Raw genomic sequence first — 16,306 nt, forward strand, 5'->3', positions numbered from 1 at the left:
TGATTATTACCTCCAGGGTCTGAGGAATGTAAAAATTAGCTGCAAAAAGCTATTTTCGTATGTAGAGGGATATTATTGGGAAAAAAATTAAAAGAGGGAGAGAGGAAATAGGAAGGGAAACATGGTTCTGTGAGGCAGCAGAAGAACTTTCAAAGGGATTTAGCTCAGAAGCTAGTCAACAGGTTTTAAGCGCTTGAAATTGTATGGTTTTATATAAAAATGGAAGCTATAGTCACTTTGAGATTAAAACACACACATTTCCCCAATTGATGGGGCCTCTTTCCATGTTTCCTGTCTGGCCTAAGACACTTATCCTTGAACAAATTTATGGGTAAACATTTTTCATTCTCTGCCTCCCATTGTCCTATCCCCTCCTTTTCCATGCCTGTCTTACTTAAGAAGACTGAGAGCAAGTTATAGGGGAATCACAGCCACTCACTCTCACTACCTCTTCTCTTGACCCACTGTGTCATTAATAGCATCTCCCTCTGTTATATTCTCCCTCAATTCAAAGCCCTCCTTTGTGTCTCTAGGCAAGAATACAGCCTATTAAATCCTTAAATTGGAATTCTTTGAAGTGTTTGATTCTCCACTTTCTTCTTTCGCCACTGAAATAATTGATTTCACATGTCTTTGATTCAAGGGTGAACCTGGTGTAGTCGGTGCTCCAGGCACTGCTGGTCCATCTGGTCCTGGTGGACTCCCCGGAGAGAGGGGTGCTGCTGGCATACCTGGAGGCAAGGGAGAAAAGGTACCCTTTCAGTGCTGGCCCCTAATACATAGTGTCGATGAACTCTAGCAAAGAAGTCTGCACAAGGGTGCCCCAGTTTTTTTTTACATTTCTTGGCAGGTGGCATGGCAACATTTTGAGATTTATCTGTATATATTTCCCTCCGCCACCTAGCACCAACGCATTTCTAAAGTCACTAAGCTGGCAAAATTCCTTGCTACCATGGAATTTCACGCAAACAGATGGTGTTGAGTAATACATGAGGCTCATTTTAATGCCAGTAACAATAATGCCTCTTCCTGCCCTAATTAATGGGAAGAAACTATATTGAACAGCTGTCAACCGTGCTGCTGCATTAGTTATGCCGTAAGAGTGATCAGGCACTGCTGCCCATTGTGATGTTGCCTTATAGTCCTGTCCACACGAATTCATACCTTGCTTGATTATGCTTCAGAGGAGTGAATCGAAATTAAAAAAAAAAAATGTTTAGTAATAATCTGTAATTATTTTTTTCTTTTTCCTCGTTCAACATCCTCTAGTAGGGAATAGCGACATTACTAAAGATTTTAAATGACTGAAGATACTACAGCATCTTCTATAAAAGCACTTTAGATTAATTCTTATTCAAAAATTTGGTCAGAAAACAAAAAGTTGCTCTTACTTTATACTTTCAGGGTGAAACTGGTCTCAGAGGTGATACCGGTAACACTGGTAGAGATGGTGCTCGTGTGAGTAAAATTTTGTTTGTTGGTTGGTACTTAGATTATCTTTCCTACATTTCACTCAATTTGATTTGAGAAGTTTTTCAAAATGGAACTGACAAAAGAATGGTTCAAGCACGGGAAAATAATAGCCCATTCTTTTCTGGGTCTATGAGTAATAATATTTTAAATGTTCCAAAATAAAAACTCAACAGAAGTTATTCCTTGGAAAATCATCACCTAAATTTTCTTTCTTCATATTGTTAACTATACCAACTACAAGTTCAAATAGTGTTTTAAAAACATACATATCTCTTACATTTTAAGAAACCATAACCTCTAATAAGGTCCTACTTATTCAAATGTATGCCCTGAAAATTTATCACTCAAAGAGCAGTCCCAAAGATGAGCTGCAAAGAGAAGCCCCACATATTAGCTCTTAACACCATGGTAGGTGCCAAAAAATAATGTCATAACTGTAATAATCCCACCTACAATGTTGTTGTCATGGCTCTTCCAAGCCATAAACTGCCCTGGTTCTTTCTTCCCACCTCTACCCCAGGGCTGCCTCAATCCAGACCATTCCCGATAACTCACTGTGGCATGTTCCTAATAGTCCTTCCTCTGAATCTCACAACCCTAACAATCCCAAACACAACTCCTCTCTGCCGCTTTCCAGGGGATTTTATAAGAGCAGAGAGTTCAGATCGTCCAGATTTCTAACCTGCCCTTGACTTACACATTTCCATAAGCTTTTTATTGGGGTACCCTCCTCCTGAGGGTAGCTTCTAATAGTTTGGGTAATTAGAGGTAAAATCCAGCTAGGTTTTCTTCATATCTAACCAAAGTGTGCAGAAAAAGTGCTCAGCCACTGTATAAGCTCAGGGAAGGGAATGAGTAAGTTTACTTTTGATGGTAGTATGGAGGTGTGATTAGTAAGACGTGTTTCCTTTTTGGTTCCAGGGTGCTCCTGGTGCTGTAGGTGCCCCGGGTCCTGCTGGAGCCACTGGTGACCGGGTAAGCATCCATTTTGACCAAGTTGCAACTCTCTGAGCCAATAGCCATAGCTAAAATTTCCTGCCTTCCCTAGTTCCAAAGAGCCCCAGCAATTCATTTTTATGGCTTGGTATAAAGCCCTCTTATTTAAAAAACCTAGCTGTTGTGATGGGGCCACAGGAAACAAATACTGCATGTTTAAAGTTCTCTTTCCCTTCCTATAGATGTGCCAGTTATCTGGTCTATACTTTAATCCCTATCATTTGTTTTAAAGTCTTTCTCTGTTGCCCATTAACAATATCCTAATGCACTGAGCCTTCTCAAAGCTTTCAATTGTAAAAAATCAATAAAATACATATTGTGCCCATTTCACATTGAACAGTCCACTTAAAATAGACCTTATTTATTGTATTGAAAAGATTGCAGCAAATAGATCAGCCCTGTGTCCATCTAAAAATTAAAATGTCCTCCTCCTGGTATTGTGGGTAGTGTTTTAGCAAGTGTACGAGGAATACACCTTCAGCCCCCAAAATGAATACAACATTAAGAGGCGTAAGAATCCACTTCATTTTACTCTGCGAGATGCGCATTACTCTTCTTTCCTGAAAAAAAAAAAAAAAAAAAAATTTTTTTTTTTTTTTTTCCTGAGGCAACTGCAAACTCTGGCAACAGCTCACTGTGAACTACTGGCCTCTCTCCCTCCTGCCCCTCTGAGCATCTAGAGCACATTAACAAACTCTTCTCTGGTCCCTTTATAGGGTGAAGCTGGTCCTGCTGGTTCTGCTGGTCCTGCTGGCCCTCGTGGTAGCCCTGTAAGTAGATACTTGGGTAATTTTCAACATTCATACCTCACTACTTTTAGACATCAGTAAGCATTACTGAGACATTTTTAAATTGCATCTCCCATCCAGGGTGAACGTGGTGAGGTTGGTCCTGCTGGTCCCAACGGATTTGCTGGTCCTGCTGTGAGTATCATGTAATGAAAGTTAATCTGAAAACATCCTAATTTGGGGAGTAGGGTGATTCAGAATACCATAACTATAACTGTTCCTTTCCAACAGGGTGCTGCTGGCCAAGCTGGTGCTAAAGGAGAGAGAGGAACCAAAGGTCCTAAGGGCGAAAATGGTCCTGTTGGCCCCACTGGCCCAGTTGGAGCTGCTGGTCCAGCTGTAAGTTGAATTCACCGGTGGTCAACATAGCCTACAGTTAGTTACTCATGTGATCTTAAAATTCAACATAAGTCCGTCAAGTGTCTACTGTATGCCAGAGAATATACTAGATACAAGATGACAAAAAATAAGAATTAATACTTAAAATTAATTTAGGTTTTATAAATACTGTCTTATTTTAATTCTTTGGCAACCCTATAAGGAAATTGACATTTATTTTATATGGTACAGAAAATCATTTTTAACTTCTGAATATGCTTATTTGCTTCTAAGAGATAGGTGAATGATCAATTTGAAGATCAATGTAGCATTTATAAGAATTTTCTGTTTTGTGACTTGACCCTGTCATTTTGTTTCCATTTAGGGTCCAAATGGTCCCCCTGGTCCTGCTGGAAGTCGTGGTGATGGTGGCCCCCCTGTGAGTATTTAGAATGGACTCTGAGCACTTTCCTTTCTCCAAAATCCATCAGGGACAACATGAAAGTTTTGAAATTTTTGGTAAATCTGGACTGTGATAAGGAGACTCTGGAGATTCAAGTTCATTCTCCTCAGAGCAATTCTGATATTGAAGTTAAAGGCCAGGTACATGGGATGTTGATTTAATCCCAGCTGGGTCTGAATGCAGTGTATGTTGCTACCACCTCATTTGACGTAATAACCAAGATTGACCCCAGCTTGTCAAATTGTGAAATAAATAAAATACCTCTTTGGGGCCCTTTTTCCTTTTGTTGGTGCCCCCTCTTCTTTTGCCTGACCAAGTCCTTCCCCCTGGCTTCCAGTGCTCTCACACTGACTCCCTAGAGGCCCAGAGCTCCCCTGGATTGATCTCCTTTGAGTTGCTCTCTCACTAGACAGCATTTAATGTCTAGGTCTTTTGTATGCCTTCCTCTGTTCATTATCCATTCCCTTAGCACTGAGCTACGATAGTTATTAATATATATACATTAATGTGTAGTAATGGTAGTGTGTCATCTTCTTACCCTTATAACCATCAAATGTATTAGCATTTAAAAAGGACCATCTAAGCTGAAAGGCAAAATCTGGGCATCGCAACAGTGGCTTGCTAGTAGGGAAGATGTAAAAAGAAGAGCCTTTAAGTCCTGGTTGAATAATACCTTATAGGAAGCTGCCTACATCATATACTGCTTAGTCCATTCCTGGTCACATGTATGGGAGATTTTCCAAAAGAGAAATGCCCATCTTACTTAAACCTTGGAGTTGGTGTTGACTGTGCAATTGTAATGTGCTTGATTCTTAGGGTGCTACTGGTTTCCCTGGTGCTGCTGGACGGACCGGTCCTCCTGGACCTGCTGTAAGTAAATGACTTCAAACCTATGTGTCCGTTAATTAGAGCCAAAAGACCTGGCATCTGGTATAAAACTGATAAGAAAGTCTCTATGAAAACATGTTACTGATGTTTACTATTACTTTCCTGGTCTGAAATCAGTGTTTTTGAACCATTAAAACAAAACCATCACAAATTTTGCTTTATAATATCAATTTAAGAGGCTTTTTTTTTTTTTTCATACAAACACCAGTCCCCTTTTAAGGTCTTTGTTAAAAGTAAAAAATCCAGAACAGTTTTAGTCATATATCAGATATTTCTATATCTAATTACCCTTTATGGCCAACATTCTGCCTCTATTGTTAAGGTATAATTGTTTCTGAATTTAAAAGTGGTTTGGCCTCTAATTTAATTCTGATTCAAACTCTCCTGTCAGGACTCAAGAGAATTTAATTAATTCCCAAGGATTAAGTCTTCCAGTTAAGGTTTCAGGGAAAGAAAATAGCAAAGATGTTGGTTTCTTGGAATCCTTTTACAGGTTCAAACGAGAAAAATCTTCGTTCCCTGTAGACATTTAATTAAACTTAGTTGAGATTCTTCAGTTATGAACAAAATACCAGTACTGACTTTCTTCAAAAAGAAATTGGGGCAGAGTCCTCTGAAACCCAAAGTTCCGTTCATTTACAACTAACCATTATAACTCTATAGAGTCCTGATTCCAGTATACCAGGGTGCCAATGGGAAGACACTGCTTTTCCTCACAGAATTTTGCCACAGACTCTGCTTCAATCATTTGCTTCTCACAGCTTCAGGAGAAGGGAGATAGGTCTATAGGAAAGAATGCTATAAAGTCTAAACATTTCCCCCACATAGCCAGGACATTATTTTGTTGCATCACACTATTTGCCTCTCAGTATCTAGAGCCTCTGCTGCTCTCTTCTAGGTGCATGATGATTAGCAAAAGTGTAGGATCACTATGAGTCGGAATCGACTCGACAGCAGTGGTTTAAATAACCTCGTACATTTGCTCACAGGGTATTACTGGCCCTCCTGGTCCCCCTGGTGCTGCTGGTAAAGAAGGCCTTCGTGGTCCTCGTGGTGACCAAGGTCCAGTTGGCCGAACTGGAGAAACAGGTGCATCTGGCCCCCCTGGCTTTGCTGGTGAGAAGGGTTCCTCTGGAGAGCCTGGTACTGCTGTAAGTGATTTCAAACTCCTTTTTATTAATACTTCATGTTGAGGAAAAATAAAGCCTTTACCCACCTCTTCAGGTGCATATATTTGTTGGGCTCTCAATTAGAGCTCAGTTGAGCCAGGAAATCTGTCCAGCAGATACTGAGGTGTCTGTCATAGCTTTCTCAGATGATCTGAAGGCATTAGACAAGGATGACAATGAATGAGAGGACTCACTGTTTTATCAAAATGTGCCTGTAAACTGTTCACAGCACCTTACTGGTACTGGAATTACAACAGAATCCTATTGTGGCCATTCTACTGTAAATCCACTGGTCTGAGTAAGCTGGCAATTCCCCTAACATGCATTACCCAGTTTTGTTGGTATTCTAAAACTTAACTTTATTAGACCTGGTTCGGTTAGAGGTCAAAGTCAAAATAGATAGTATGAAAACTCTACTCTCCCACCCCAGATGACTTCCTCATCTTTAACTACATATTTTTTAATTTTGTATGAGGTAAAAAAAAATATACATGCCAAGATGTAAGCTCATTGTCATCACTAGAGAAAAGATATCCAAGAATATGCCCTTCTAATATCAGGCCCCTAGCCATTTCCTGTACTGAGGACAGCTCAGTCTCACAATCTTCAAGTCAGTCTTGTGTTATCACCTAGACTCTTTACCAAAAATATTCACTATTTTTCCTCTTGTTCAGGGACCTCCTGGTACCCCAGGTCCTCAAGGTATTCTTGGTCCTCCTGGTATTCTGGGTCTCCCAGGCTCGAGAGGAGAACGTGGTCTACCAGGTGTTGCTGGAGCTGTGGTGAGTGTTTGACACCATTCTCTGTCTTATTAACATAACAAAGATTTTAAAAGCTGCCACTTCAGATGTGACAGATTGATCACTGAATAACTCCACTTAAGATTTTTTTATTCATCACATTTTCTTTATACAGATCACATGTCACTTATCTAAGAAGCTTTAATACTACCTTACTTAGACACACTCTACAAAGACACAGCTTAACATTATGCAGAATGATTTTGTTCTTTTTACATGCTTAAGAATGATATAAGCTCTAATTGCATTTACTCCTCTGCAATATGAAATGCTAGCATCATTTATCCTGCAGGAAGAAGGAAACTCTGGAAGTTCTGAATCATTCCATTAAACCTCATATGTGACAGCAACTAGAAACCATCTCATCTCCATAAACTCCATCAACTTTATGAATTCATTTCACTTGAGATATTGAGCAAAACTAGGCTCAACTTATACAGAGTAATATTCTGTAACTACATAAAGCTGACCACCTAAGTATATGGGAGGGGAGCTTGGATCATTAATGTACTTCTTTTGATTTTGTGGCCCACTTATGTTCGATTTACCTTCTCACTTCAAATTGGAATCTCCTGGCTGGGATTGTTTTTGGAGGGTGAGGTTAGCACTCACTTCAATGAGACACATATTTTATCTTCTCTCTCTCTTTAGGGTGAACCTGGTCCTCTCGGCATCGCAGGCCCTCCTGGTGCCCGTGGTCCCCCTGGTGCTGTAGGTAGCCCTGGCGTCAATGGTGCTCCCGGTGAAGCTGGTCGTGATGTGAGTCCAACACTTGATCTGTAAAAAAAAACAGAGCAGTATTTCTTATATGTGTGTAACTTTATGTCCTGACATTCTTTTATTCCAATGATCTGTTTCTCCACAATATCTACATGTACTGACCACTCCTAGTATTGAAAATATGAAAAAATTACTTGGGCTGGGGACAGGGACTTTAACTAGCATGCTTCAAAATTTGGCCAAAATATTAAAAACACCTCTTCAAAAAATCTACATTAGCAAGTTTCGTTCCTAGTTTTTAACAGTCTGAAAGGGGGTTCACTAATGAGCACTGGAAGGGATGAAGGCAAAGTAGCCAAAACACAGGAGCTAGTGAACAACAAGACCTCGCTAAATACCTTAACATGCATGGTGTCTTCACAGGGCAACCCTGGAAGTGATGGTCCCCCTGGCCGTGACGGCCTCCCTGGACACAAGGTCAGTATAACTCTTTGTCTCTTTAATTTAAAAGTGATTAAAATACAGCCCAGGTCAAGGCTAAGCTTCATTCTGTCTTTGGTAGGGAGAGCGTGGTTACCCTGGCAATGCTGGTCCTGTTGGCACTGCAGGTGCACCTGGTCCTCAGGGCCCCTTGGGTCCTGCTGGCAAACATGGAAACCGTGGTGAACCTGTAAGTTCGTAAATCCGAGCCCCTTAGCACTCTTATCTTCATTGGCATCACTTCCTGCACGTCCCCACTCTTGGGGACTTGTGGGGGTATGGTGGGGAATCTTGGGCTTGACTGATGTATTTGTACTTTTCTTTTCCAATTCACAGGGTCCTGCTGGTTCTGTTGGTCCTGTTGGTGCTGTTGGTCCAAGAGGTCCTAGTGTACGTACATGGTGAAGATTTCTTTACAAAATAACATTTAGAGAGTAGTTTGCACCATCCCTTAATAAAATAAATAATACGTAGGCTAGACTTTATACTTGTTGTTTTTAGTCTATGTTGAGAATTGCTACAAAAAGCATGATATATTTTGTCTTTTCGCTTTATTTGTATTCAGTAAGCACAAACACCTACCCACTTTACAGATAGCTCAACTAAAGCAGATTAAGGGAAGATCGTTCGAGATGGGAGTAGCACCCACATGGCTTTTATTTCTTTGCATGTCTTGAGTTACGTTTGTAAACTGATTAAGCAGCATCTATGGAGAAGTGAGTGCCCTTAAAAACAAAAAAAGCAAATGTCCTATTGGCCCTTCTCTTTCTTTATAGGGTCCACAAGGTGCTCGAGGTGATAAGGGAGAGGCTGGTGACAAGGGGCCCAGAGGTCTTCCTGGCTTTAAGGGACACAATGGATTGCAGGGTCTTCCTGGTCTTGCTGTAAGTAAAATGTGGCCATCCGACATGTATACCAGTCTTAACGGCCTTCAACTCAGAATTATCTCCCTCAAACTTTCACTGCTATTGTTCTAAAACATCCTACATCACATCCATTTTCCATTCTCTGGCTAATTTCATCTCTCGGATAACACTCTTTCTTTCATCCCACCACGAAAAGGTAAAGGTTAAGGGAGATGGAACTATACGTATATTAAAATCTCCTGGCAACAATGTCCTTCAACCCCACTTTAAATAAGTATAATTAGAAGAATTACTAAATCTGCACTGCTGAAATAGCTTGTAGAAAAAAAATAATTGAATATAATAGATATAATGGGAGAAAAGAGCCCCACTTTACGTTTTCAATTTTCTCAGTCCAGAGTCCATTGAAACTAAAGTTTTGCCATTAAATTTGAAAAAACAAAAAAGTCTTAGTATTGACATGTGTTCTGAAAATGTGATTTTCCTATTCTCTCTTTAAAGGGTCAACATGGCGATCAAGGTTCTCCTGGCTCTGTGGGTCCTGCTGGTCCTAGGGTAAGTCAACCTCAGAGATAGTGTATTTCTGAAATAGAGGTTTTAAGGTGGGCAGGGAACCCCAGCCTTCTGCTCTGTTGCAGATGTTTTTCTGGCTCACACAGACTTGGTGTCATTCTTCCCTAGGGTCCTGCTGGTCCCTCTGGCCCTGTGGGCAAAGATGGTCGCCCTGGACATGCTGGTGCGGTTGGACCTGCTGGCGTCCGTGGCTCTCAGGGTAGCCAAGGTCCTAGTGTAAGTATGATTCTGGGAAATAATAAAGAGCATCACTCACCTGAAAAATAGTTTCTTCAGACTAAAGCTAGACAATTGTGAAAGCACATTAAACCAGTCAAACTTCAGTATGTTTTCTAAAATATGTAAAAATGGTCTATATGCAATGGTACTTTTAAGCCCATACCTGCAAGTGTACCTGGGAGCAAGTTACTTACTTACATGAATTTGATTCTTTTTTACTTATTAGAGCATGCTTTTGTATGAAGCTCAGTTGAAAGCCAGCTGTCAATGATGTCTCTCATTGTGAGAAATAAAAAGCCTCTCTTTTCTCACTTTTATCGCTGCAGGGTCCTCCTGGTCCCCCTGGTCCTCCTGGACCTCCTGGCCCAAGCGGTGGTGGTTATGACTTTGGTTATGACGGAGACTTCTACAGGGCTGACCAGCCTCGCTCACCACCTTCTCTCAGACCCAAGGATTATGAAGTTGATGCCACTCTGAAATCTCTCAACAACCAGATTGAGACCCTTCTTACTCCTGAAGGCTCTAAGAAGAACCCGGCTCGCACTTGCCGTGACTTGAGACTCAGCCACCCAGAGTGGAGCAGCGGTAGGTCGGGGTGTCCAAATCAGACTGACCCTCTTCACAAGCTGGGCTTTTCAAAATCAGTTCCCACTGATGGAGACTTATTAGCATTTAGTTTTGGAGTTAAATTTGTATTTGGGTAAAAATTTTGTTATGCAAAATCATACATAATTAATGAAGCATCATTGTCTTCTCCCAAGCAGCCCCTATTCTCAAGCATCTCTTAATATATAGTTTTGCCCTTTCCATAATAATCTGCACCCTGATTTGATTTTTTGGGGAGAAGAGAGGAGAAAACTGCCAAATCTTGAAAATAGCAACCCTTTTCCTGTTAAATGTGGAGTAGACAGTATAACAGTACAATTAAAAATGTTACTTGTTAGAGTCAACCTTTGGGTAGTAATTACTAGAACACACCCTATGCTCAGTGAGAGTTTTTATTATATGGGTCTTATTTTCTTAAAAGGCTACTACTGGATTGACCCCAACCAAGGATGCACTATGGATGCCATCAAAGTGTACTGTGATTTCTCTACTGGCGAAACCTGCATCCGAGCCCAACCTGAAAACATCCCAGCCAAGAACTGGTACAGGAGCTCCAAGGCCAAGAAGCACATCTGGTTTGGAGAAACTATCAATGGTGGTACCCAGGTGAGAAGTCCTACAAACACTTCTTCTTCTACTAATTAATATTTTCTTAGGATTGTTTATTTTTCTTGTTTACCAAAATGGGCTCGTTAAACAAAATCCTGCTCATTTCTTGGATTCCAGTTCTGTCCTGGATTGGACAAGATGGATTGATTGGATACATCCATAAAATTCAAAATTATTATTCAGATTTGACTTAATTGATTATCATTGGAGAAGCTAATGTCATTTGGTGTGAAGGAGCCCTGGCCAGCCAATGCCCCCACACACATGCATATGCATTTTCTGAACATGAGCAACTTTTCTAAATTTTTTAATCAATCCTTGTCACCAGCTTTATTGAATTACAGAAAAATAAAGATGTCAGAATCTCTATCTCCTTGCTCTTTTATTCTAAAGAAGAAACATACACATAAAGACTTAACTGAAGCAGGTTTATTTCACTGATGGCCTTGACTCAGCTCAGCCTGATCATTTCATGTCCATTCTAGGCAACTGATGCTTCAAAGACAAGTGAATTGCATTTCCTTAAAAAAACTCATTTTCCTAAGGTTCAGATCTGAGTCTATTATTCCCTCCTACATCAGACTATAAGTGTTGTGCTGAGGTGTTTTTTTTTTTTTTTTTTGGTTTGACTCCTAGTATCTGATCAATGCCCCAGTCCTTTAATCAACTGGAATTCCCATCTTGTTCTCTGTAGATTGAATATAATGAAGAAGGAGTGACCACCAAAGACATGGCTACCCAACTTGCCTTCATGCGCCTGCTGGCCAACCATGCCTCTCAAAACATCACCTACCACTGCAAGAACAGCATTGCATACATGGATGAGGAGACTGGCAACCTTAAAAAGGCTGTCATTCTGCAAGGCTCCAATGACGTTGAACTTGTTGCTGAGGGCAACAGCAGGTTCACTTACACTGTTCTTGTAGATGGCTGCTCTGTAAGTATTACTGAAATATGGGAAAAGCATTTATTTTGGAAAGTGTGTGGGGAGGTGGCAGTTACAGCTTGACTGTTAAGTGAACAAATGAATGGGAGTCTAACTTACTCAATCTTTTTTTTCAGGTACGTATTTATTTAAACTTTAGCAGTAAATCCAGAGTATTCTCATTAGACCTTGCTTTCTGAAATACTTTTTCATATATACCATGTCCATGCATTAGTTGTTTATGTTTAACATGAGCTACTAAATAATGATGTATACTCATAACTTAAAATTTAAAATTAGGTTAAAAGGGTCCAAGCTATAACTTATAGTCCTGTATGTTTTCCTTCACTTATCATCATAGCTAACATTTTAACATTGCTTTCTCGTAATATGCTTTAGATTGAAAAAAAATTAAAATTCACTAATAGCAGTATTGCATGCTCACATAACTCTCTCTCACACACACAAATCCTGAAAAGGATATTTTAGAAATAAATCACTTGGAATGTGTGTTGAAACATTTAAAAACTATTAGGCTAGTTGGAAAGTCCTCCCTCAAAAGATGCCCTTGGTGCTGCAGTTTCAAAGATGAACATGTTACTCTGGAACACACATTTTCAGAACGACACTGACAGGCCAAAAGTGGTGCTTTTAAAATTTAAGCCTCAGCTGTTATTAGCTTTAGAAATGGTGTTGCTTTATGTATTGCTTTTCTTCTCTTTTAAACAGAGAAAGACAAATGAATGGGGAAAGACAATCATCGAATACAAAACAAATAAGCCATCTCGCCTGCCCATCCTTGATATTGCACCTTTGGACATCGGTGGCGCTGACCAAGAATTCGGTTTGGACATTGGCCCAGTCTGTTTCAAATAAATGAACTCAAACTAAATTAAACAAAAAAAGAAATCTGAAAAAAAAAAAAAAACTTTCTCTCTTTGCCATTTCTGCCTCTCTTTTACCTGAAAACTGAATCCTTCCATTTCTCCTGCACATCTACTTGCTTAAATTGTGGGCAAAAAGAGAAGAAGGGTTGATAAGAGCATTGTGCAATACGATTTAATAAACTCCCTCCCCTTTGCCCTCTCCCCAAAAGATCTGAAAATTTTTCAACACTCTTGCACCTGTTGTGGAAAATGTCAACCTTTGTAAGAAAACCAAAGTGAAAATTTTAAAAATTAAATAAAAACCATGAACATTTGCACCACTTGTGGCTTTTGAATATCTTCCACAGAGGGAAGTTTAAAACCCAAACCTCCAAAGGTTTAAACTACCTCAAAACATTTTCCTGCGAGTGTGATCCACGTCACTAGGTGCTGACCTACACAGAGATGAACTGAGGTACTTGTTTTGTTTTGTTCATGATACAAAGGTGCTAATTAATAGTATTTCAGATACTTGAAGAATGTCGATGGTGCTAGAAGAATTTGAGAAGAAATACTTCTCTGTATTGAGTTGTATTGTAGTTGTGTTTTTTCCCCCATTTGGTTTAACATCAGTATTTTCCATCTTATCCCCAGTTAAAAGTATGTGGATCATTTGCCCAATGTTGTCCTCTCCTTTAAATTCAGCATTTGTTCTTTGCCAGTCTCATTTCCATCCTCTCTCATGGTTCCCAAGAAGCCTTGTTTCTCGAACAAGCAGAAAAAAAATTGTACCTATTTTGTATATGTGAGATGTTTAAATAAATTGTGGAAAAAAATGAAATAAAGCATGTCTGGTTTTCCAAAAGAAAATATTGAGTAAAATTCCTTGTTTAAATGCTCTATGCATATAGATATGCATTATAGCAGCTCTACCAGCCTTTAGTCCCAGTGCTTCTTCTTAGACATTAACCATGTAAAAAGGGCAGTTTGGTAGAGTAGAAAGAGCAGAGGGAGCAAGGACCCAGGAGATCTGAGCTCCAATTCTGACCCTGCTCCTTACAGCTCAGTGACCTTGAGCACTTCCCCTTTCGGAACGTCAGTACCCATATCTATAACATGGGGACAATTCCTTCTCTACACTATTAAATACTTGCCCTACTCAAATATATATAATACTTAAGCAACATTTTGGTTTGTTATCCGTGAAGTACTTTGAAATAGTCGATGAAAGTTGGTCTATGTACAATTAATACTATTAACTAAAACAGTTTCAAATATTCAGTAAAAATGCCATACGCTTGAATCTGATGCAGCTGAGTACACTGCCTGTTAAGAGGTAATGTGTGTGCTGTCAATCAGAGCAGACAGTTGGGGATAATAGTACCATGAACACCCACCTGCCAAATCAAGTTCGTTTTCCTCCCCTGCAACTTTCAATGACATCTTTAATACACTTACACATAGCAATGTGTCAAGTAAAATGTTCATATTCATTTAGCATTTATTTCCTGCTGCAGAACATAACTGTGATTGTAATATTTGTCTCCTGTTATAAGTCATCTCAAGATTCAATTAGTTTTGAAAGCAAAAAAATGAACATGATGAAAATCTAACATTAACTCTAAAAAATTACCCAGGTCTACTAACCCAGTAGTAGCCACAAGTTACAGTCCTTTTACCACCTGAATCAGAACATTGGGATACCTAAAGATGCCCAGTTCTCCACCAAAAGACTTGGATTTAGTAAGAATCAGTATTTTTAAGCACCCTGAGAAATGCTAATGTGCACCAATTGGGAGACCACTGGATAGGGCAATTCCCAAAGGTCTCTGTAGCTCTAACATTCTGTGTCTGACAAGAAAAAAACAAACGGTATAAAGAAAACTAACTTCAGGGATCATAACTCTAGTACTGTGGTCCCTACAATTAGTAACTGTAATGGCCAGGGTTAATTTCATGATAAGCAGTTCAAAATCTCTGGGTTAAATATAAACTCTGCTTCCAGGCTCACAGTACAAGACTCAACCATAGGTTGGTATAAAGAAGGGAAAAAAAGAAGAAAGAAGAAAACCACCATTTATGGAGTACCAATGATGGGCCAAACATTATGCCAGAGAATAATAATGCCCGTTGTCAGATTGAATCCAAGTCGACAGATTTCCTAAGCTAACCCGGTCACCCAGTGCCGTCAAATCGATTCCGACTCATAGTGACCCTATAGGACAGAGTAGAACTGCCCCATAGTACTTCCTAAGCTAATAGTCACTTAATAGTCACTTAATCAATGCTGCGTGATAACAGAGACATAGTTAAATAAATAATGATATACCCAATAGATAACAATGAGGAAATAAGTTACAGTACAGCTAATTGATAAAAATGAGGAAACAAATTATGGTATAGCTAATAGATAACAACAGAAAACTAATGAAATAAATTATGGAATTCCAATAACATTTATAAGGATAATTGAACAAAAGGAAAAAAATGCTTAGGATGGAATATTACATTATATTTAAAATATACTATTCAATCATTATAACTGTATTAAACATGCATATAAGAAAACACTAGGGAAATACTTTTTTTTTTTTTTAAATGCCCCGGATAGTTACATTAGTACATTAGTATAGTGATGAGATGGTCAGGTAGGAATGATTTTTATACATAAATTTTCCAAATTTGTAGTGATGTAGCTATATTACTTTTATATTTACAACAAATTTACTTTTAAAATATGAAAAGAAATAAGCTGTCAACAAGTGAAAACAATCCTCACTGAGGAGTGGTCATCTCCAGGGAAAGGATGGTCATCCTCCTACCTACCCATTTCTTGAAAGAGGACAAGCCCAGGCAAAGGGTCATCACCCACATGTGCCAGCCACTCTACTGGACACTGGGGAGGGGTGTACAAAGCTGCTAAGCAGACATAATCCTCAAGGATCTCACATTTCCTTTGCAGAGACAGCGTACAATAATGTCTGAACAGAATTTTCAACGAAGTCTTCTCTGAGGATAGCAAGGACAACATCGATTAATTAGAGGAAATATCACAAAAATTAACCTTAGTCTCATGCAGTAACAGTGCTTTTTTGGGTTAAGCTGGCCGTGTCTTAGCAGAGATCTCACTTCTACAAACCCTACAAACCCTCTACTTAGCTAAAAGCTTCTCCTCTGAAAGCCACATATCAGAACCATCTGGTACTTACCGAACTCGGAGGTTCCACCGTGTGTATTCCCAGGACCGGCGCCAGAGAAGTGGACAAAGAGCAATGTACCTAGGCTTGACCCTTTCAGGACCAGCCCCCTTTTTGGAGGCTAATCACCAGGCCCAAGGGGGCACTCCTGCCAACATTTCCTGACCCATGGTCGTGTGAAGGTCAGCCGCCTCTTACTTGTGCAAGTGTAAAAGAGAAGAAGGTTGCACTGTGAGAGGGAAGGAGCAGGTAGCCAAGGTCTGGGGCGGAGATATTAATCAAGTCTGGTAAAAAGGGTCATTTAAAATTCTAAAATCAATAAAGCTAATGCACTGGCCAAGAGCACAGAC

General features: G+C 39.7%; 1 protein-coding gene across 1 annotated transcript in view; it reads left to right on the top strand.

Annotated features, from left to right (window-relative positions):
- COL1A2 (collagen type I alpha 2 chain) overlaps window positions 1–13,604 on the top strand; it is a 36,661-nt gene extending 23,057 nt beyond the window's left edge. Inside the window, exons 32-52 of the mRNA XM_010587258.3 lie at window positions 644–751; window positions 1,405–1,458; window positions 2,395–2,448; window positions 3,186–3,239; window positions 3,339–3,392; window positions 3,489–3,596; window positions 3,961–4,014; window positions 4,855–4,908; window positions 5,916–6,077; window positions 6,770–6,877; window positions 7,547–7,654; window positions 8,039–8,092; window positions 8,178–8,285; window positions 8,432–8,485; window positions 8,872–8,979; window positions 9,463–9,516; window positions 9,643–9,750; window positions 10,080–10,338; window positions 10,781–10,965; window positions 11,663–11,905; window positions 12,623–13,604. Coding sequence (XP_010585560.1) covers window positions 644–751; window positions 1,405–1,458; window positions 2,395–2,448; window positions 3,186–3,239; window positions 3,339–3,392; window positions 3,489–3,596; window positions 3,961–4,014; window positions 4,855–4,908; window positions 5,916–6,077; window positions 6,770–6,877; window positions 7,547–7,654; window positions 8,039–8,092; window positions 8,178–8,285; window positions 8,432–8,485; window positions 8,872–8,979; window positions 9,463–9,516; window positions 9,643–9,750; window positions 10,080–10,338; window positions 10,781–10,965; window positions 11,663–11,905; window positions 12,623–12,769 — 2,238 coding nt within the window. The 3' untranslated portion in view covers window positions 12,770–13,604. The remainder of the gene's footprint in view (window positions 1–643; window positions 752–1,404; window positions 1,459–2,394; window positions 2,449–3,185; window positions 3,240–3,338; window positions 3,393–3,488; window positions 3,597–3,960; window positions 4,015–4,854; window positions 4,909–5,915; window positions 6,078–6,769; window positions 6,878–7,546; window positions 7,655–8,038; window positions 8,093–8,177; window positions 8,286–8,431; window positions 8,486–8,871; window positions 8,980–9,462; window positions 9,517–9,642; window positions 9,751–10,079; window positions 10,339–10,780; window positions 10,966–11,662; window positions 11,906–12,622) is intronic.
- The last annotated feature ends 2,702 nt before the right edge of the window (window positions 13,605–16,306 follow it).

This window comes from Loxodonta africana, chromosome 8, assembly GCF_030014295.1.
Source record: "Loxodonta africana isolate mLoxAfr1 chromosome 8, mLoxAfr1.hap2, whole genome shotgun sequence".
NCBI lineage: Eukaryota > Metazoa > Chordata > Mammalia > Proboscidea > Elephantidae > Loxodonta > Loxodonta africana.